At 41.1% G+C, this 22133-nt stretch overlaps 1 protein-coding gene across 10 annotated transcripts in view; it reads left to right on the forward strand.

Annotated features, from left to right (window-relative positions):
- The first annotated feature begins 3436 nt into the window (after positions 1 to 3436).
- Positions 3437 to 22133, forward strand: part of RCBTB2 (RCC1 and BTB domain containing protein 2) — a 73859-nt gene continuing 55162 nt past the window's right edge. For 7 of the 10 annotated variants that reach the window (XM_032212954.1, XM_032212956.1, XM_032212951.1 and 4 more), the window contains exons 1-5: positions 3437 to 3544; positions 6737 to 6865; positions 7573 to 7723; positions 18123 to 18289; positions 20550 to 20708. In XM_032212954.1, the coding sequence (XP_032068845.1) occupies positions 6740 to 6865; positions 7573 to 7723; positions 18123 to 18289; positions 20550 to 20708 (603 nt within the window). In that variant the 5' untranslated portion in view covers positions 3437 to 3544; positions 6737 to 6739. Of the gene's footprint in view, positions 3545 to 4762; positions 4962 to 5369; positions 5467 to 6736; positions 6866 to 7572; positions 7724 to 18122; positions 18290 to 20549; positions 20709 to 22133 lie in introns of those variants that run through there. The other 3 variants (XM_032212955.1, XM_032212953.1, XM_032212952.1) reach the window with 3 other exon arrangements.

Below are 22133 nucleotides of genomic sequence, written 5' to 3' on the forward strand. Positions count from 1 at the left end.
AATTAAAGGAAATATATGGTCAAACCTCTCTTCCTTAATTCATATTTCATTTATTTCTGCTTATAAGTGAGTAACCTATTCTCTTATTTTCAAAAATACATGAAAAATATTTACACTAATACCCATTGTGCTTTTTAAAAGATGCATCCCAAACCTATCAAGTTATCAATGTTTGCATTAAAATGTAGGTATGCAGATGAAACAAAATGTGCTTTATCCTAAATGCAGAATGAAGAGACCTATTTTGAATGTTCTATCAGATGTTATCTTGATTGTTAGTGCCATTGGGAGCAATGGGAACAACAAACAACTGCTCCCTTGGACAATCAATCATTTTAGTTGTGTGTTCATTACTTAAATCTGCCAGGTCATGGGCTGAAGAGCCTTAACATGCAGACATAACAATAATAATATAATAACAATGTAACTAAACTCTAACTCAAAATATGTGGAAACTGCTAAGGACTTGACAGCCTGGCAATTTATTAAGTATACAGGAGACATGTCAATGACAGCTTTATCTCATGATATAGTCTTCAATTTACAACAGATCATTTAGTGACTGTTCAAAGTTACAACAGCACTGTAAAAAAGTGACTTATGACCATTTTTCACACTTATGACTGTTGTAGCATCTCCATGATAACATGATCAAAATGTGGTGGCTTGGTAACTGGTTCATATTCATTGCAGTGTCCTGGGGTTCCCTTTTGTGACCTTTTGATAAGCAAAGTCAATGGGGAAGTTGGATTAACCATGTTTCTCATTTAACAACTGCAGTGATTCACTTAACAAATGTGGCAAGAAGTCATAAAATGGGGCAAAACTCACTTAAAAATTTATCACTTAACATAAATGTTGAGCTCAATTCTGGTCATAAGTCAAAGACTACTTGTAGTTAAAATTTAATTATACATTGTGCAACTTTTTCTAATATATATATTATTTGTATTACTCAACAGGAATCAACAAAAGTACAGAATAAGGCAGAAAATGTATTTCCATTACTTAGTCTGGCTTTGGTTTGCTCTTTCACACAGTGATTCTAAAATCTATCAAGCCTGCAATAAAATCTGTTTTTGCAAAGAGGGGTCAATGTTTGTGAACTGTTCAGGAGTTCATGCTCTGGTGTCTAATCTAACATTCCCCCCTGATGCAGAACACTTGGACCTTTCTCAAAACAACTTGTATTCTATTCCTTGGAAATCTCTAAGTTCCCTGTGGAAGTTGCAGGTTCTCCTTTTGAGCAACAACTCCATCCACAAAGTTAGAGACAGAACTTTCATTTCATTGGGCAGGCTCCACAAGCTTGATATTGGTAGAAATGATATCTCATTTCTTGGCAACAGTTTTTCAGTGGGTCTTATTTCTCTCAGTGAACTTATTTTGGCCTACAATAAACTGCAGGAGCTACAGTACAAGAGTTTTCAATACTTTGAAAACCTTCAGAAGCTGAATTTGCAAAATAACAACATTTCCTCCATAGAAATGGGGACTTTCCGCAGTCTTACTCGCTTGAGGCAACTTTACCTTCAAAACAATTGCCTTCATGCCCTACATAATAGATTATTTTCTATGTTGCAACACTTAGAGATCCTGAACTTGGAGGGTAATATGATAAAAACTATTGCTCCTGGAGCCTTTATTCCATTAAGCCACCTTACAGTACTTAACTTGATCCACAATAAAATTGAGCACATTAAATTCAAAACGTTATTATCTCTGCAAACCCCTGGAACTCACATCTTACTCTCAGACAATCCCTGGTTCTGTGACTGTGATCTTCAGAGAGTTTTTGCAAAACTGCACAGTGTTAGGAGACTGATCTTGGATGATTATTATAACATGACATGCATGGAGCCCCATCTCTTGAGAAACCTGCCTCTGTCAGCTGTAGATACGGAGCTTTGTACTGCTGAGACAGTGACGGTTCTTGTTATAACTTTTACAGTCTTTGTAACTGTGGTAGCTGCCATTGTAATGGCTGAAAGGAACAGAAAGAAAAGGGCTGAGAAACGCTGGAATGAGGATAGTGATGTTTCTTATAATGCTCAAAACTGATTAAATATTTGGTAGTAGGAAACTCTGTGCTTGAATATGCTACTTAATTTATATATTAGAATCATTTTCAGACATGCAATTCTGAAGGTGTGAAGAGGACACAAGTATCTCTCCCTCTTATCCTGTTCATCGGGGGTAATGTACTGAGTCAATCGATCAGCTGAGGCTGAAAAAATGCTTTCAACATAATTTGGACTTTAAATGTCTTAGGAGTTCTGACTAAAAGTTCTCATCCACATTGCAATCTTCACCCACTGAAGCTGACTTCTTCAGATGTAAGTACAGCAACCACACTGCAGTCACAGGGTGTTGCTAATGCTCTGACTAATACTAAGAAGATGGAATAGACAAGTGCATTTCTTCAGGAACCTAGATACATTATGTGGTCAAATGAAACATGAAACAACCGGATCCATTTTTATAATAAAATTAAGAGACAGAAATGTAATGATTACAGTATTATTAGCCAGCTTTTGTCTGTTCCAAATAAAAAAAGTAAATGTTTCTCTTTCTTCTTCATATTAGTTTCTGGAAAAGAATATCTGAGGCATTCAAAAAGGTGGCCAATTTAAATGGCACTACTCAAAGAACTTTTCAGTCTTAAATAACTTTTGACATATAGCAGTAGCAATAGCAATAGCAGTTAGACTTATATACCGCTTCATAGGGCTTTCAGCCCTCTCTAAGCGGTTTACAGAGTCAGCATATCGCCCCCATAGTCTGGGTCCTCATTTTACCCACCTCGGAAGGATGGAAGGCTGAGTCAACCCTGAGCCGGTGAGATTTGAACCGCCGAACTGCAGATAACAGTCAGCTGAAGTGGCTGCAGTACAGCACTCTAACCACTGCGCCACCTCGGCTCTATATATATCTATATATATCCATACACATGAGCAATTAAATATTCTGAAGTGTGTGTTTCTGGCTGATGGTGAGGGATGGACTGTAGGCAGGGGCAGGATAGATTTACTAAAGAAACAGATTTTTTCCCCTCAGTATATTATATGTATTGTTAGAAAGATTACAACAAATAGAAAAATACAGAAAAAGGAAAACTGGGGAGGGTGTTAATCTGGTTAATATTTGAACACGAAGCTGCTTGGCTACCAGATCTAGTTTGTAAAAATCTGAAAAAGAAATGACAGTACAAAAACGCCTAGGGGTTATCCTAGAACAGGCCTGCCAAACTGGCAGCCCCTCACCCCTACTCCACAAAAACAAAAAACATCCCAATACGTCACCATATGGTTGCAATGATTTGCCACTCCTAGAGACATGTGAGGGCCAAAGATTTTTAAAATGTAAATCATGATTCCAAGAAATGGGACACATTTAAAAAATAATTGTTTGCTTATTCTGTTTGTCCAAAGTGATAGCACTATCAAACCTTGCTGCTGCTTTATTTAGGCAGTAGCAGCCTTGTGCGAGCAACACAGGGAGTGAAATTCAAAAGTGCCAAACAGCTCTCAGTCAAACTCAGCTGGTAAGTTCTGATTGTGGCTTACAAAATTATTTGCATATCATTTTTTTTTCAAAAATTTAATTGCTGTTTAGAAACCAAGAGACTGACAGTTCTAATCCTGCCTTAGGCATGGAAGTCAGCAGAGTGACCTTGGGCCAATCACTTTCTCCAAGCCCATCCCACCTCACAGCGTGGTTGTGAGGATAATAGGAGCAGGAAAGATGTGTTTGCCACCTTGAATTATTTATTAAACAATAATAAAAGCAGGATAAAAATAAATGACCAGCAAAAGAAACATATGTAGTTTCCATAGAACACGTAAGAGTGAAATTTAGAATTTTGTTTAAATTCTAGTTTTTTAAAAATGGGGGGTGGGGGGAGATGACTGTTAAAACAGCATAGGTCTGTAACGATGGTGAGAATTTTAGTAAACGGCACGTTTTCTTGCAGAATTCTAACCAACCAACCAGTTTTATTCATGTAGAAGATTATACAAATTCAAGTATCCGTTTTAGGGAGTTACAATACTATAAATTTTGAGAAGCCCTGCCCTAAACAACGTGCTAGACTAGGACATCAGAACAAGAAATCCTGGAAGGGGCTCCTTCTAGGCAAATTACTTAGTACAGGAAAGTTACCCTCGGGTTGAGCTCTGGTGCGAAATGCAACGGAATGTTGGAAAGTGTGTAAAGCAGTGTTTTTCAACCTTGGCAACTTGAAGATGCCCGGACTTCAACTCCCAGAATTCCCCAGTCAGCATTCGCTGGCTGGGGAATTCTGGGAGTGGAAGTCCGGACATTTTCAAGTTGCCAAGGTTGAGAAACACTGGTGTAAAGGGTCTTGTATAATTGAGACGAGTTTTCTTGCTAAAAAAAAATAATCATCGAATTCACCTCTATGGAGAAGCGGTGAATACTAACCGCTCCACTGGTGATCCACCCCAGAGCATGCCTAACCCTCTTGCAGTGTACTAGAGTTACGTTACAGTTATTTTATACAGAGGAAAGCACGTGCCACCACTAGCAAAGGAGCTGGAAATAATTCGGCTCAACCCGCCGAGTGAGCGACTTCGTGAATATGCATCCAATGTCACTTCTTTCGTCATAAACCAGAGCAGGAATCGAATTACTAGACCGACGTTTCTCAACGAGTAAACTAAAGGGCAGAACGGGGCTTCCTTTCCCCGATTGGCTCAATCCTGTTCCGAAAGGAAGCGCCGGCCCCCTCGAGTCCTGGCGATGGGGGCTCCGTTCTCTCCCCGCCTCCGCACACGCGGCCGCCTGGGCGGCCAGAGGCTCCCCAGCAGTACTTGAGTAGCCCTTTCGGCAGCAGCGGCACCTCAGAGGGCGGGAAGAGCCACGGCGGCGCTTCCTGCGGGATCCATATTCCCCGAAGATCCTAGGGTTTGAGAGTGGCTAGACTTCGACTAAATAAAAAGGTTGTGTTTTTCTTGCCCTGACCAAGCACTTCATTATTACCTCACTCCACGCTTAGGATAGATTTTGCCTGTATTTTGGTCAAAAACTACCATTTTATGCACGCTCACTAATCAAGACCATCGCTGGGTGGCAGTAGGACCCACGAAAAGCTCCCCTTATACGGTACTGCCATTTAACGATCGCCAGGATTTATGCAGTCCAGGATACAGTATTTCTACAGCACTGTCATTGCTCTTGCAAAGCAGGAACGCGGTTTTACTCCATAGCAAGATTTTACCCTAGGAGCAAGAGACCGAAGCCACGACAGTTCTCGCTGTTCCGTGATAGCAACGCGCCGCCTCCTTTCATCAAAACGGCAAAGCCCCTCCCCCCCATCGCTCCGGGCCTTCCGAATCAGAAGCGGCGAATCAGAAGCGGCGGGGGCGATTGGGCAGAAATTGCCGCTCTGTCTCTCCTGCCTACCGGGTTGTTGCTGTCCCTGCCGGAACGGCTAGAGTGCTGGAGGTACGTTTGGACCAAGCGCTGCCCCTGCAGGAGACCGCAGGGAGGAGACTGCAGGACGGCCTCGTCCTTTCTCCCGCTCCGAGTTCCTTGTGAGACCGAGCTTATTTAGCGCGCGCGTGTACGCGTGTGTGTATGTTGGCCTGGACCCCCTCAGCGGTCCTCCTCGTCCTCCCCCCCCCCCGAAACATTTTAGAAATCTGAGTTGGCAATTATGACCACAGAAGTTGATTCACACATATAGATCCTTTTGTGAGCCCCACAAATTATTATGTTTAGTTTTGAACTTTTCTTTGAGAGGCTCGAAGGTTGCAAAATTTGCAACCGTTTCTTGAGAAGGCTCGGCAGTGTGGATGTTCCTAAAGCACAATAAGGAGATCCATTAATAAAAATGAATAGAATAAGAGTAACTACAGGAGTCTCATGTAGAGTCTTTGGTGCACTCTGAACTTGGTTGTTTTCTTGCAGATATTTCATTACCAAACTAGATAACATCAATATTGCTAGTAGGAAGTAGGGTCTCTACTAGCATTGATTACCGTAAGTTACTAGTTTGGTAATGGAATGTCTGGAAGAAAACCCTAGTTTAGAGCGTACCAAGGACCCCACAGTTCAATGCTGAGCTACAAACATTGCCTTTTATACAAATTTGTCCCTCAGCTAATCTTAATTTGACTCATTAAACTGAATTGTTTCCACAGAGTTTCCACAGAGTTAGGAAGTTACAGTACACAATTATCCCAAAATTTGCCAAGTCTGAACTATCTCATACTTGTATAAGTTTGGGCTGCAGTACCTCAAGAAAGATGCTTATTTTGCTTCCCTCTGTAGCAAATGTTATTCCTCAAAATGTCAGTGAGTTAGAGATAAGAGGCTCTCCTAAAACAGCAGGGTGTTTAAAAAATTTGCTGACTTAAGCTTTTATATCTGCTCTCTTTTAATCAGAACCTAATTATTGCAATCTAATTACATTAAAGCAATATGACTGTGCCCCTGATCACTACAATATAGTATTTATTATTAAAGCAATATGAGATTGCTCTTAACATGCATGGGATCTTGGGGAGATGAGAAACCAGATATGTGGTACACGATGTAAACACATAAGTGATATATCAATTTCATGACACAACTGACTCCTTTCTCAGGATTACATAGATGGGGAAAGGTGCATTTATAATTAATGTTATCAGAGTGGGTTGAAAGGTTGTTTCTTCATTATCCGTAGGCATATAACACAATATCTGTATATACTATATTTTTACTGAAACAGAAGATGCTGGATGTTGGGAAATGGCCATTATTTGCTCTCCACTCTCAAGAGAAATTGAAGTTAATTCGTCAGGTTTGCGTATTTGGCAGTGCTGGCAATGAAGTTGTTTATGCAACTGAAAATGATGAGGTAACTTTTGAAGATATAACAGTTAATAGCTGTCTTGGGATCGACTTTAACTTTAATTGTTCATGATTCCGTACAAATCTGAAGCTTGACATGCCAAGAATCTTTGCGTGCACATTTGTATTAAGATTTATTTATTTTATTTATTATTAGACTTCTATACCGCTTAATAGGGCTTTCAGCCCTCTCTAAGCGGTTTACAAATTTTTTAGCAAATTGAGTCAGCAACTTGCCCCCACAGTCTGGGTCCTCATTTCACCCACCTCAGAACGATGGAAGGCTGAGTCGACCTTGAGCCGGTGAGATTTGAACCGCTGAACTGCAGATCACAGTCAGCTGAAGTGGCCTGCAGTACTGCACCCTAACCATGCGCCACCTCGGCTCATCATTTGGAAGGCATGAAATTTCTCCCTGCCTTGCTTAATATGTAGCTTTTCCCCAAGTCTAACACAAAAAAGAATAAATATGCAATATTGTACATCTGTTAAATAAGTGTCACTTGCATGATGTTTATTCTAAATTTTGGCTTTATTGATGTACATTTTTGGTTTCCTTTAGGGCAGAATACATGGCAGAAATGTGGCTAAAATATATATCCTCAAATATGTAAACTCAAAATTCACTATAAATGTATTTGGGATGTTTTTAAATATTTTAATTGTATATGCTTATAAAAGTATTTTGGTACTGACAGTATTATTGTGTAATAGGTTTTTGCTTTAGGCACTAACTGCAGCGGATGTTTGGGAATTGGTGATATACAGAGCAGCATTGAACCTCGAAGAATAGATATTTTTTGTGGCAAAAAATTAGCTTCCCTCAGTTATGGAAGTGGACCTCATGTTGTTCTGGCTACTACTGGTATGTTATGTGGTTCTAACTGTGGTTATTTTATTAATATATTCCTTGGCAAGGGTGTTTTGTTCTTTCTTTTGAAAATAGCTATTATTAAGAAAGGAAAGTTAAGAAATTCTGGGGAGATGCTGAAATTACTTTTCTTGACTTGTACTTGACAAAGCTAAACAATGCAATGATTAAATGAGTCACACGCTATTGTATTATTTTTATGCTGCAGGTATTAAGAGAATCCAGTTTAACCCATTGACTTGTCAGAAGCCCTGAGAAGTTCTTAAATGACAATCATGTAACCCTAGGAGACTGCAGCCATTGTAAATATAATGCTGGCTGCTAACTACCTGAACTTTATTTGTGTGAATGCTGCACAAGTTGTAAGTGTGAGGACTGGTCATAAAATCATTTTTTCAACACCGTCATAACTTCAAACAGTCATAAAACAAGTGGTCATAAGTTAAGGACTCCTTGTAATAACACTTAGCAATTTACTTTTAAATGTCACATGGCTAAGAAATATTCAAAATTTGTAATAAAACTGATCTTGGATGACAGGTAAGCTTTTTTAATTTTAGGATATATTTATTCTATAGTTGTACATATTCTTCATTAAATGTTACAAAGCATCATGAGAAATGAAATGTGTTTCTACCTCAAAACACATTATCAAAAATCAAGCAAGTCTATACAATCTGACTAGGTTCAAAGTTTCAAATTTTGTTTCTGTTTGCCCTAGAGTTTTGGTTAATGGGATATGCTAAAAATACATTATTTTGTTAAAGTCCCTCTTTATAGATTTATGTAAATTAGATTATATATGTGCTTGGATACAGCAGCAAGATGGGATATAAAAAACAACAAATTATTGATTGAATATAATGCATCCCATACCTAGTGATGTTAGGGAATTAATTAGGAGGTAGTAGATTGCACTAAAAAGACATTAGGGAATGGAAAAAACAATATATCAGTATTGCATGAAGATAATTTCTTTCTAGAGAATTAAATTTTATCCAAATTTCCTTGGAATATTCTAGAAATGACCTATATTTGGTGGGCTCTGAAAGGTTCCCTCTCAAGATTTACAAGGAACAATGAACAGACTCTGTTTATAAGATCATTGCAGTTGCTGAGCTGTGCTTCATTATCTTGATACTGTTCAATTTTAGGTTATAATAATAGCACTGTACTGTATTTTTCGGAGTATAAGATGCACTTTTTTCCCTCCTAAAATAGGCTGAGAATTTTGGGTGCGTCTTATACTCCGAATGTAGCCCCTCCCACCTGCCGGTCCCTACACTTTGGCCTCCGCGTGTACTCTTCCTGGCTGCAGAGATTGCCACCAACAATGGGTTGTGATTTTGGGCTCCACGCGTTGCACTTTCAGCCTCCAAATGCTCAATGCATGGTGTCCAAAATGGCTACCCGGAAAAGTTGCCTTCTCTTACCCCTTCCCCGCTTTGCTTGCTTTAGTCACTGGAGTTCCCTCCAACAATCAGCTGTGCTTTAGAAGCACAGCCCCCACCATCCCCAACCTCAAAACCAGTGAATAAACTAATGTGCTGAAGTTGACCAGGCTAAGGACTAGCCAGATGAATACCTGGTAGGGAGAATTCCCCCCCCCCCCTATTTTCCTCCCCCAAAACTAAGGTGCGTTTTATACTCCGAAAAATACGGTATATACTTCATAGTGCTTTACAGCCCTCTCTGAGCGGTTTACAGACAGAATATTTCCCTCAACAATCTGGGTCCTCATTTTACCCACATTGGAAGGATGAAAGGCTGAGTCAACCTTAAGCTGGTCAGAATCGAACTCCTAGCTGTGGGCAGAGTTAGCCTGCAGTTCTGCATTCAGGCCACTGTGTTATACTTAAAAAAAATATGTTAAAATGAAATTTCTGTTGGGTTATTTAAATTTATTTAGAGACATCTCTGAATAAAGAAGAGATCATGAAATAGCCACTTGTTCTCCAGCCTAGATGATTAATGTAGTTAATAACAAGCTAGCCTTCTAAGCTGAATAGTAAATTGCATCTGTTCTAGTTTCATACTGTTGTTATGAGTGCATGTAGGATTCATAACATGCTGCCATTTCCGTTTGCATTCTTTCTCTGCAAAATCTACAGAGATTGGTTTACATTGATTTACATTGATTTGATGAATGCTGCTTTCCATGAGAGCAGATGACAGAAATTTCTTCATTTTGCAATAAAGGGATTGCACGTGGGGTAAAGCGCGGCACGAGGGGCTGCAGCATGCTGCCCTGATCAACTGGCTTATAGTTGGCGGCAGGCAGCCCTTGCTAGGGTTTCCCCCTTCCTCCGCCTGGCTCTCAGCCTCCTCCTTTGCTTACACTCCCTTCCCGCTTGGCACAGAAAAGGGGCCCAACTTTACAATAGGCCACCTTGGCCCTGGGCCACCGCGGGCACTGCTAGCTGCATCTCGCTTTGGGTAAAGGAGGAGCAGAGGAGGTCATAAGGCAGAAGAGAAACTTCTTCCCCTTGCCCTCCGGATTGCCAGCATGAGCATGGCTCTTCAGGAGCTCAGCAACAGCATGAGTAGCAACAACAGCTGTCCACACACCCGCTTTAGGTTGAGGGCAGGCTTGTTTTGCAAAAGCACAGCGCAGCCGAGGGTTAAAGAAACCACCCGATGCAAAGGCGGGGATGCTTTTTGCAGGGAGGGCAGATGCCATATCCACAACTTTTATCCCTTGCCCACCAACCTACCCTCCCCCCCCCCCCGCATGTCCAGGCACTATGTTGGGGGAACTTGGGTGTGACTGGTCTTGAACGCACGTCCCCCACTGCCCACCTCCACGCTTTTGCAGATTGGCTGGCTGTGGAGCATGGGCCCTTTTTGAAGCCAGGTTGAGTCCTTCCTTGGGATGGATGCCCATACACGAGGGGCACAGGCTAGGACCAGGTGCCCTCATCTGTTTCTCCCAAAGATGCTTTTTTTCTCCAAGAGGCAACTGGACTTTCTGCTTTTTCTTTGAAGACCTTTCACTTCTCCAGGAAGCTTCTTCAGCTCTGAGGAAGCTTCTGGAGGAGCTGAAGAAGCTTCTTGGAGGAGAAGTGAAAAGTCTTCAAAGAAAAAGCAGAAAAAGTCTAGCTGCCTCTAGGGGACAAAAAGCATTTTTGGGTCATCCTGGATGACCAAGAATCCCCATAGACATCCCTCATCCTAGCTTTCTGATGCCTCCTAGCCTTGCTTGCCTTCCATCCTTTGTGGTGGCCACTCTCCCAAAGCCCATGATAGTTGAGCATCAATAAGTCTTGTAGTATCAAGGATGGCTGAGGGTTCAGAGGTGGCACACACCCACGGTTTCCTAATTGCCAGGGCTATTTGGGAAAGCTAAGCTGGAGAGACCTGGTCTGTCCTGAACTTTTGAAGCTGGTGGGCTCTGGATAAAAATCAAAACCTGAGCTTGATGCTGACCTAGAGGATTTTGTTGAAATCTTGGTTCAAGTTTTGGAGAAAGACTTATTTCACCCTGAACTTGTGACTGCTTTCATCAAACCTTAGAGTGATTTAGAAAGAGAGAAAGAAAGAGAAAGAGGGAAAGAAAGAAAGAAAGAAAGAAAGAAAGAAAGAGAAAGAAAGAAAAGGAGGGAGGGAAACAGAAAGAGACAAAGAAAGAAGGAGGGAGGGAAGAGAGAAAGAAAGTGGGAGAGATACACGGAAGGAAGGAATGGGGGAGAGTGAGAGAAAAAAAGAGAAAGAAAGAGAAGGAGAGAAAGAAAGAGAAGGAAAGGAAGAAAAAAAGAGAGAGAAAGAAAGAGAACTTATGACCACAATTGAGCCCAAAATTTTGGTTGCTAAGCAAGAGCGTCATTTAGCGAGTTTCACCACATTTTCCAAGTTGGCCATGCCCACATGGTCACATGACCGCCAAGCCACTCCCACAAAATAAACCACACCTACAGAAGAGGTTCTAAAAAAAATTGAAACCCACCACTGGGTCTGATCCTGGAATTTCTCTCCAACCCTCCAATGCATTTTGTTCCTTGTCCAGTGTCTCGCAACATACAAAAGAGGCAGCTGGTGGAACAGGCCATTTGACATCTTCTACAGATCAGGGTCATTCAAGCTGTGCCCAAGGGCCAAGAACACCAGGGGTTCTACTCCTGGCTGTTCGTGGTGCCAAAAGCCTCGGGGGGATGGAGACCCATTCTGGATCTCAAAGTCTTGAACCGATTCGTCATTTATCGACGGTTCAAGGTACACTCCTTGCAGTCCATCTTGGAGAGCATCTGCAAGGGAGACCTCTCCTTGGTGGACCTCATGGAGGCGTATCTGCATATTCCCATCCTTCGTGAACACAGACAGTTCCTTCGGTTCAAGTATGGGGGACATCATTTCCAGTACCGAGCCCTCCCCTTCGGGCTGTCATCAGCAGGTCCTGGCGGTGATAGTGGCCCACCTCCGCTTCAGATCGGTCCGGATCCAAGTCTGTCTAGATGACATTCTCTTGCTTTCCCCCTCCATCGGGCAAGCTCACAGAGACATTCACACCACCATTCAAGTCCTACAGGAGCTAGGCTTCTCAATAAATCTTGCAAAGAGCTGTCTGAACCCAGACACTCGTATCCTACATCTGGGCGCCTTAATAGATACTATGCAGGGGAAAGTGTTCCTCTCAGCAGATCGACGGAACAGTCTGCAGGATCTGGCCAGAACAATCCACACCCGTCGCAGAGCCCAACTTCTCCAATTGTCTCATCTGTTGGGGAAGATGGTGTCCTGCTTCTACATCGTGCCATGGGCACGCCTCCACAGCTGTTGCCTGCAATGGTACCTTCTACCGTACCAGAAGAGCAACCTCAGTTGCTCCCTGCAACAGGTTTGCATTCCCCCACATGTGACAAAGTCCTTGTGGTGGCTATCACCAGCATTGACTCACGAAACTCTTTTGAGAGCCAGTTCATCTCACACTCACCACGGATGCCAGTCTGATGGAGTGGGAGACCCACTTCCAAACAGGGATGGCACAGGGACTATGGTCACAAGCCGATTGTGCCAACACCATCAATTGGCTGGAACTGCGGACAATCCAGCTAGCCCTTCGGCAATTTCAGAACACTGTGTGCAACACCCATGTTCTCGTCCTCATGGACAACACCACCGCAAAGGCTCACGTAAATCGGCAAGGGGGGGGGATGAGATCCGAACCACTGATGAGGGAGGTGTGGTTGTTGGGGCTTTGGGTGGAAGCCCATCTTCTCCCTCAGGGCAGAACACATCTCGGGTATCAACAACACTCAAGCCGATTGGCTCAGATAGACCACAGTGAGTGGAGCATCTCACACAACCTCTTCCAGGACCTGTCCCACTGATACGGGAGACCAGTACTCGACTTCGGGCCTTCTATACATGTTTCCTCCTCTGCCTCTAATACAGAGAGTGATGCAGAAAATGCCAGACGAGGCGGAAATTCTCCTTTTGGCACCACATTGGCCCCGCTGTCCCTTGTTCGGGGACCTATCAGTAACACCTCTATGGCGTATTCTGTTGCACAAGCTCTTCCTCTCACAAGGCTCGATCCATCATCCAGACCCGCATTGGTTGCAACTAACAGTGTGGAGGTTGAGCAGGAGGCGCTGAGAGCAGATGGGCTGTCGGACATTGTCATTCAAACCATACAAGCTTCACAACGCCCATCTACAACTCGAATATGCAATGCTACCTGGAGAGCTTTTAGCAAGTGGTGTTCCTCTTCTAACATTGTTCCTCTGGCTAATGTTTTAGACTTTCTCCAACAGGGCCTCATCAAAGGTCTTTCGCCAAACATGTTGAGATGTCAAGTGGCGGCCCTCTCTACAGTCCTAACTCTACCGACAAGTGAGCCCATCTCTCACCTGACACACATTCGACAGTTCCTCCAAGGAGCGACCAATATTCGTCCTCCCAGCATGCATAGGTACCCAACTTGGGATCTAACCGAGGTTTTAGACTTTCTCACTAAGGCTCCATTCGAACCATTACGGACTGTCTCTCTACAGTATCTCACTCTCAAGGTCACCTTCTTAATCGCAGTGACTTCAGCTAGACAAATTTCTGAAATTGCGGCTCTGTCAATTAGAAGCAACCTCTGCATCTTTCATGCAGATAGGGTCATTCTCCGTCTCGATCCAAAGGGAACTAATCCTTTCATAAAAATCGAAGAACTTGTACTACCAAATTTTTGTCCACATCCTACTCATAGGTTAAAACAGAAGTGGCATAACCTAGACGTTCGCAGGGCTTTATATATTTACATCAAACATACTGCTTCATTTAGGCATTCTGAGGCCTTACTAATTTCTTTTCAACCAGCTTCCCTTGGCTCCAAGATCTCTTCTTCCACTGTAGGGCACTGGCTTAGAGCCTGCATTTCTAAGGCATACAGGGTGAACGATCTGCATCCTCCTCAAGGCATAATGGCTCACTCCACCCGGAATGTGACCACGACTGCAGCCTGGGCTACTCAGGCTTCAGTGGAGGAAATTTGTAGGGTGGTCACGTGGACATCCCCAGCCCCCTTTATTCGCCATTATAAGATAGACCTCTTTGTTTCTGCTGAAGCTGCCTTTAGAAAGAGGGTTTTATAACAAGTCCATTCCTTGGAGTCCTTTTCCATGGGGACCGGATTCCTCCCTTAACCCAAGCTTGGGTATGTCCCTATCTGACTGCTTTCTCCACCAATCGTAGAGAATGGGTGTTGGTACTTACTTGATATTCTCACTGCAGGTGAAGACAGCAGTCAACCCCACCCTGTTCCAGTCAGGGCCCAGCCTTTGATAGGACTAGGGTAGGCCTCTCTCTTCCCTTTCTTTTTCCTTTCTTCTCTATCATCATATCAACTCCCCCTCAGTCCACCTTCATCGAAAGCTGGGGAGGAGCTTCACGGAGGATGGTTTTATAAACTGTAGACTCAGCCCTATTGGTTACTGGACGGAGTTAACCCTATTTGACTGCTGTCTCCACCTGCAGTGAGAATGAGTGTATCAAGTCATAACCAATACCCATTCTTCATGTAAGGTCCATTTGGATTCTTAATTCCTGTATCTGGACAAGCCTTGGACCAGACCATTTAGGGAATGAGTTCCCATAATGTTTTACTTTTTGGACAAATGTTACAGGCCATCTGCCCAGTTCCACAGTAATAAAATGGTTGTGAAAATTTGTCACTATTGATTAATTATCATAGTTTTTATTTTGAATAGAGTGAGTTATTTAAGATGGTCATATTTGCATGTCACAAAAGTATGTGCATACAGTAGATGTTCTGTCCCCCCTTCACGGCTCGTTAACAAACGGCAAGCAGACAAACTTAAAAGGACTTTTCTTTATCAGTTCTCGGCTCCAACTGGCTTCAAGCCCAGAAATAACATAAATACAGTCTTTGACCAGATAACGGAATGAAAACAAATCTTTCTTACGGCAACACAATTTGAACAAAACGAAAGCAAAACACTTCTTCCAAAGTCTCTATGAATCAGGGTTACAGAAATACAGAGCACTTCTTCCAAAGTCTCTATAAATCAGGGTTACAAAAATACAAAGCACTTATCCAAGTGAATCTTACATAAACCATGACTGATGATCAAACAATGTTGAACGAACCAAGGAATGTTGACTCCTGCGACTAGGGCGTGGCACCATTCGTCCTTTTATCCCCAGAATATGCCCCTAACGAGCCACAGCTGCATAATGAATCTTGTATCCCGAAAAGACTCACAGGAGACATCTGCTGAGTCACAACCAGTAGATATAGTAATCATTCACTTAGCTAAATATTTTCCACCATTATCTGTGGACCTGAACAATATCAATGTCACTTGCAAGTTCATAAAATATTCAGTTTTCTGACATGTCAGAACTATTAAATCAGATGTCAGACTTCATGTGACACTATTGCCTAGATAGGGTGTAGTTAAGGCCTAGTTGTCAGATAACTGCAGCTTACTAGGTATCTATATAAGTGATGTATAGAGAAGTGAAGAACAAGCAGTATATGTGAAATTCTAGTTCTTCAAAGTATAAACTTTCGACATTTCCAACTCAAGCAATATGTCTAAATTAGAGTTATGATGGTAGCCTTAAGAAACTGAGGTAACTCAGAGTAAATCTCTGAGATATATGCCCCAAAGAAGGAATCTTAGGTCTGTCAAATGTAGTTTAGCTCCAGAACATTCTGATTATATCTGCAGCTGTAAACAAGCCCTTTGAAGTCAATGTGGGGAAAAGCTTTGATATTTTGATCTTTTTCATAAGAATGGGATAATAAAAGAGAAAACAGATGGTCATATTATTTTGTATATCATGTAAAAGAAGTTCCACTTCAAGAATAACAATATTTGATTTTTTTTAAAAAAAATATTTTTAATTTAAAACAAACACAATCCTTCTTTACATGCTGTAGAAAGTGTATCAGTTGGTTACAAAAAGACTTTCGTGCATCTCTTCCACAGTCAACAAACATAATTCATATTAACTTAAGTATTTTAACTCAGATATTTATACATATTATCATCATCATAACTCCATTTTCATTTGACTATAATTATTTAAACATCATCATAAAATATACCAAAGTTTAATTCATAACCACATACTGGCCTTTCAATTACTATTTCTAAAATCATCCACTAACACTAAACCCTTATGTCCTATTCTAGCTAAACATCCATAATATTTAATAACAAAGTTTTCTAATCGTCCTTTGCAAATCACTGTTTAAAATTTACATCCAGTTTCTATATTATACCCATTTCTATATATACATTGTTATTCTTATCCCTCCTTTATTTGACTATATCCTGTATCATAACATTTTCCCCCTAATAATCAAAACTTTAACTGTAACTAAGTTACCTTTTTTATTAATCTTTATGTATAATCCAAAGGGATTTCTAATCTTCCTTACATGGGTACATTGCATATTCATATCCAATTATACTCATCATAACACTACACATTGTATACATTAGTAACATTATCAATTATTTATTTAAACTATATTGTCAATAAATTTAACTAAGTTTAACTAGTTTTAAATTATATTCTTCCATCTATCAACCTGTGTCTTTCCAATAGCAAAATAGTCTCATATCTTCTGCCATTTGTGGTGCCAGTCCTCTAATCATCTCCTTGATCAACTTTGTATGGACTCCTCTTAGCAACTCCTTGCTTATAAGATCTCTCATGTAATGTAGATGCCCTTCTTCTGTTTCCTTAATCAGCTTATCTTTGATTGTCAGTAGTGTTATCCCTGCTATTGCTAATGAGATTTCTCTCTTTAAATCCATAGATTGTTTTTTCCTTCTTCTGTATCTTGCCCTCTGGGATAAATTTCCCCTCCCTTTAATTCCTCTCTCAGTATTCCACTCTTTCCATTTTCAGAGACCAGCCAATCACCATAAATATCAGCAAATTTAATCTCTTTATATTCATTTTCCATATTTATATTTCATTTTTGATTTTTTGAATTTTAACCACCACATTTTGCATTTGATAAACATCTTCAACTTCTTCATCATATTTTGCTGTTATGTGCTCTAAGTCTTCCAACTTCTTGTTTATCCTCCCATATGTATTTGGTAATTTCTGTATTTCTGAAAATATATTTTGCAGGCTCAAGATTTCTGTTTGCTTTTGAAATTATGCCATTCTTTCCAGCTAACAAACACAGCTGCTCTAGCTTGGAAGGTTAAAAAAAATAAACATAGAATCACAAAAACATTTGTTTTCACTTTTCTCTGGTTAGAGATATAGTTCAAAGGGACATCTGTGTGCTTCCCTTCTTATCACTCTCTATAACCAAGCAGTAAGACCTTGCAGTGCCAAGCCAAAACAATCAGCAAAGAAAACAAAGGTGTTCCATTTCCAGTACACAAACTCCAATAAACAAACCCTCCAGCCTCCGAGCAGCAGTGTTACTATTGGAAATCTTATTTCTTTTATATATTTTTTGTATTTCAAGTTAGAAAAAAGAGTCCAATCTTTAAATGAGTTAGAAAAATAGTCCCTGAAGTCAGCAAGATGTATTCTTCCTGTTCACCATCACTGCGGGACAGTTTAGGTCCAATTGGACCACCCAGCAGCAAAAGTATTGGCTGCGGTCTCTGAGCATCGAGACCGCATGTCCATATCATAGCGACGTTGGCGCCTTCTTCACAATATTTGAATATTGATTGGTTGACAGACACCATTCCCTTCTCAGCCTGCCATCTACTCTGTTTATTTGTTTCAACCTTTATTATATTGATTAATGTTAGGAAAAGTTTCTTTTTTCATTTATTTGTGATTTATGTAATTATTTCATGATGAAGGAAAATCATCTTGTTATTCATTGTAAAAAAGATAGCTTGTAATGTAGCCAGTTTTTATATCAGCCTTTCAAAACTATTTTCTTTTCTTATAGAAGGAGAAGTATATGCTTGGGGTCATAATGCTTACAGTCAACTGGGAAATGGAACAACCAGTCATAGCTACATTCCTTGCCAAATCTCCACCAACTTGATAAACAAAAAAGTAATTGAAGTTGCCTGTGGCTCACATCATTCAATGGTATTGACTGCTGATGGTGCGGTGAGAAGAATTATTGTAATTCTGTGCAAGTTGCTTTTGAATTTTGTATCAATTTTATTTTTTTATATAATTTTTATTAAAGAACAAAGAAAAGATGTGAAAAATGAAGAAAAATCAAATAAAAAGAAGAAAAATGTGTTGAAAACAATAGAAAGTGAAGATGCTTAAAGAAGCTACTTTCAATCTACACCAATTAGATTTGCTTGATATCATTTCCCCTATCAAAATAACATAGTGTAATTTCCTTCTCACATATATAGTCCTTTTTAAATGGGCAAATCCAGAAATCACCAGTTCATGTTTTTCAGATTTTCAGGAAAAAAACCAAAGGGGGGAGTTTTATATAAAAATTTTAAAGCAGCCAGAATTTGGTGTTAAATCATGTACTACTCAAGGGGGAAATACTCATCTCTGTTTCTTAGCTGAGAGAGCCAGCATTTTCCAAAGATGCTTCTGTGGTCATGTGGTCAGCATAACTATATGCCAAAGCGCATGGAACACCCTTACCTTCCCATTGAAGTGGTGCCTATTTATCTATTTGCATTTGTATGCTTTCGAACTGCTAGGTGGGCAGGATCTCAAGCAAATAATAAGAGCTTGGTGCTTGGGTATCAAATCCAGACTGTCAGCTTTCTTAGCTCCCCCTCTGCGTGCTCGATCGCCGGCCTGAGGGGGAGCAAGCAATGGCGGCACGGAGCGGCAGCAATTACTACTTCTGGGTTTGCTGTGGGTCACGCTGCTCAGTGGGTAGCACCCTGACTCCACTGCCACCTCAGCAGCAGCACCTCCCACCCGCAGAACCTACAATGAGAACTTTTCCTCTGTTTTATTTCCTAGTAGAACCAGTGTCCCTCTTGTCAGTTAGAGCTTCTTCTGTTATTTTCCGTTGTGGGAGCCAGGCAGGGCAGCAAGCACTTGCACAACCTTGCCCAGTGCCTTTGGTGCCTGAAGCCCACGGGGGCAGGACCGAAGGTTCGGCACCCAGAGTTCGGGCGTGGGGGGAGCCAGGTCGTGCCGATCTTGGCTGGCCCGAGCATCAGCCGCTCCTTCACCCGCAGCTCCAGGGCAAACGATGGCCACCTCCCCGGCGCAGCCCCCGCCCACCCGTCAGAGAAAGGCAAAGTCCCAGGAAAGGCGGGGTGGTGGGTTGTGCCGGATGCGCAGAACCTAGGCGGGGAAGAAGATCGAGAGAGGTGGAGCCACAGACTCCCTCCTTTCCTCCACCCCACAGCTCGCCTCCTTGGGTGGGACCAGGGCACGCGCAGGGTGAGTGGAGTTTGCGACCAAAGTGAATGGGGCTGTTTGTGACTAAATGGGACAGAGAACATAAAGGGATGCAAGGGAACATGGAGGTAATCTAGTCCAACCCCTTCCCAAGGCACAAGTCTTTACACTTCCTTCTCTTTGAGAGCTGTCAGTGGCAGACAGGAGGAAAATGGTGGTTGTGTGTGTGTGTTTGTGTGTCTGTGTGAGAGAGAGAAATAGAGAGAGAGAGAGAAAGTAAGTAAGAGAGAGAGACACAAGAAAGAAGGAAGGAGGGAAGAAAGAAGAAAGAAAGAGAACTTATGATAACAATTGAGCCCAAAATTTTGGTTGCTAAGCATGAGCGTTGTTAAGTGAGTTTCACCACATTTTCCAACTTGGCCATACCCACCCAGTCACACGACTGCCAAGCCACTCCCACCCAGTCACATGACTTCCGAGCCACTCCCACAAAACAGGCCATACCTACAGAATAGGTTCTAAAATTTGAAACCCACCACTGGTTAAGAAGTATGTGAACTGGAATATAAATGCATCTGTATGCAGTTTGGGGAAGAGACATCTTTGATTTAAAGAGTTGCAAGACTGCTGCAGACTCTGAAGCATCTTGTTGATTTCAAATGTGAAACATGAATAATTAAGCAGCATTAATTTTATGTAATTGATTTTTATAGTAGGTAAAATATTTGAATTGGTGTGACTGAAGCATTGGTTGCAAATACTTTTGTATTATTTTTATTTCAATATTATTTTTGTACTTTAAGACATGATAATTCAATAACATAGTTTGCTAGGGAAAAGGTGCTAGAAGTATTGACAGAAATCTGTCCACAAAAAAAGATGTTTTATTCCGTGCACAAAACACAATAGATCTGCATGCAGTTGAATCCATATCAGTTAGCTAATTTTGCTTTCCATTCTTTCTATGTGCTATTTTTATGAAAACAAATATATTTCTAGAATGGCGTATCAGTCTGTTACTAGTTTATTTTTGCAGGTGTATTCATGGGGTTATAATAATTCAGGACAAATTGGATCTGGTTCAACAGCCAATCAGCCTATTCCTCGAAGAGTTACTGGCTGCTTACAAAATAAGATAGCAATTAACATTGCTTGTGGACAGATGTGCTCAATGGCTGTGATAGAAAATGGCGAGGTAAGTTATTGTTCTGTATTACAGACCTTATTCTTTTAACATACAAAGCCTTATGTGCTAAATTGTTCATGGTGTCTGTCTCTTCAATTATTAGCCAATTAAGAATTATATGTCAAACCTATATGCTGAATTTTAAGATAGTAGAATTTAAATATTAGTTAACTTTCTAAAAATTTTCATAAACAGAAATAGTAATGCTTTTTTTATATGAGATATAAATGGACACCCAGTACTATTGCATAAGAAGTGTCACCATCAGTAAATATGGTTTCTCGTTCTCTTGTTGAGACTTGTGAATTAAATCAAAAGAAATGTGGTTAGTTTTGTTCTCAGGAAAAATTCTAATGTAGGATAAGAGTGGTTATACTTGCATTTCCTTCTGGATGCTTTTGGTTGTATTTTCTCGATCTCTGTTTTTGCTGTCTTTTTTACAGTTCAGATGATGGAGCCCAAACTGGCTTCTGAACTGAAACATCCAGCAGCCCTTCTGCCTTTCAAGGGCTGTTTGCTAATATTCCTCCTTTTTTCTATCTCTCAATAAATAACTACTCAAATGTTTGCCTCCCTTCTGTCACAGCCTCAGAATAGTTTTCCCTTTTTATATGAATATAGTCTGTTTCTGCTTAGATTTGACTCTTCCTCTTTTTAACCATTCCATTTCTTTTCTAATTCCCCTCTTCTTTGCTATACTTGGAATTCATTAGACAGAGGTTTTGATAAAAAGTGTTTTAGATACAGTTATAACATCATTTAATCTACATTTGTTCAGCAACTATTCAAAGTTATGAAGGCTGAACAAAGAGACTCAAAAGTCCTGGCCATTTTAGCAGCTACATGGTTATGTAAACAAAATTTAGGCAATTGGCAATTAACTCTCAGGACTGATTACAGCACCCCATGATCATGTGGTTGTCATTTGCATGCTGCTTTCCCACAATCAAAGTCAATGGGGAAGGTATTGGGGAAGGTCACAAGTCATTGGAGCAAGACTGTTCTTCTCCTCCTGGCGTTTCTGCACTCTCACACATGCACTGTGCCCTCCTTCACCTCATTACTTTCCACACATGCATTCAATGCACCCACTTTCCCTCACTGCAACCTCCTTCCTGTGCTGATGCCAGACCTTAGCATTCTCTTCACTAACTCACACACAAACTGTGCCATGCATCCCAGAGCCTTCTCCATCCTGCCTATGGTACCCCCATATTCCCTCTGCTTTCCCTTTAATCACTTAATACAATAGCAGAGTTGGAAGGCATCTTAGAGGTCTTCTAGTCCAACCCGCTGCCTAGGCAGGAAACCCTATACCATTCCAGACATATGGCTATCCAACATCTTCTTAAAGACTTCTAGTGTTGGGACATTCACAATTTTTAGAGGCAAGCTGTTCCACTGATTAATTGCTCTGTCAGGAAATTTCTCCTC

Source organism: Thamnophis elegans, chromosome 3 (assembly GCF_009769535.1).
Source record: "Thamnophis elegans isolate rThaEle1 chromosome 3, rThaEle1.pri, whole genome shotgun sequence".
Taxonomy (NCBI): Eukaryota; Metazoa; Chordata; class Lepidosauria; order Squamata; family Colubridae; genus Thamnophis; species Thamnophis elegans.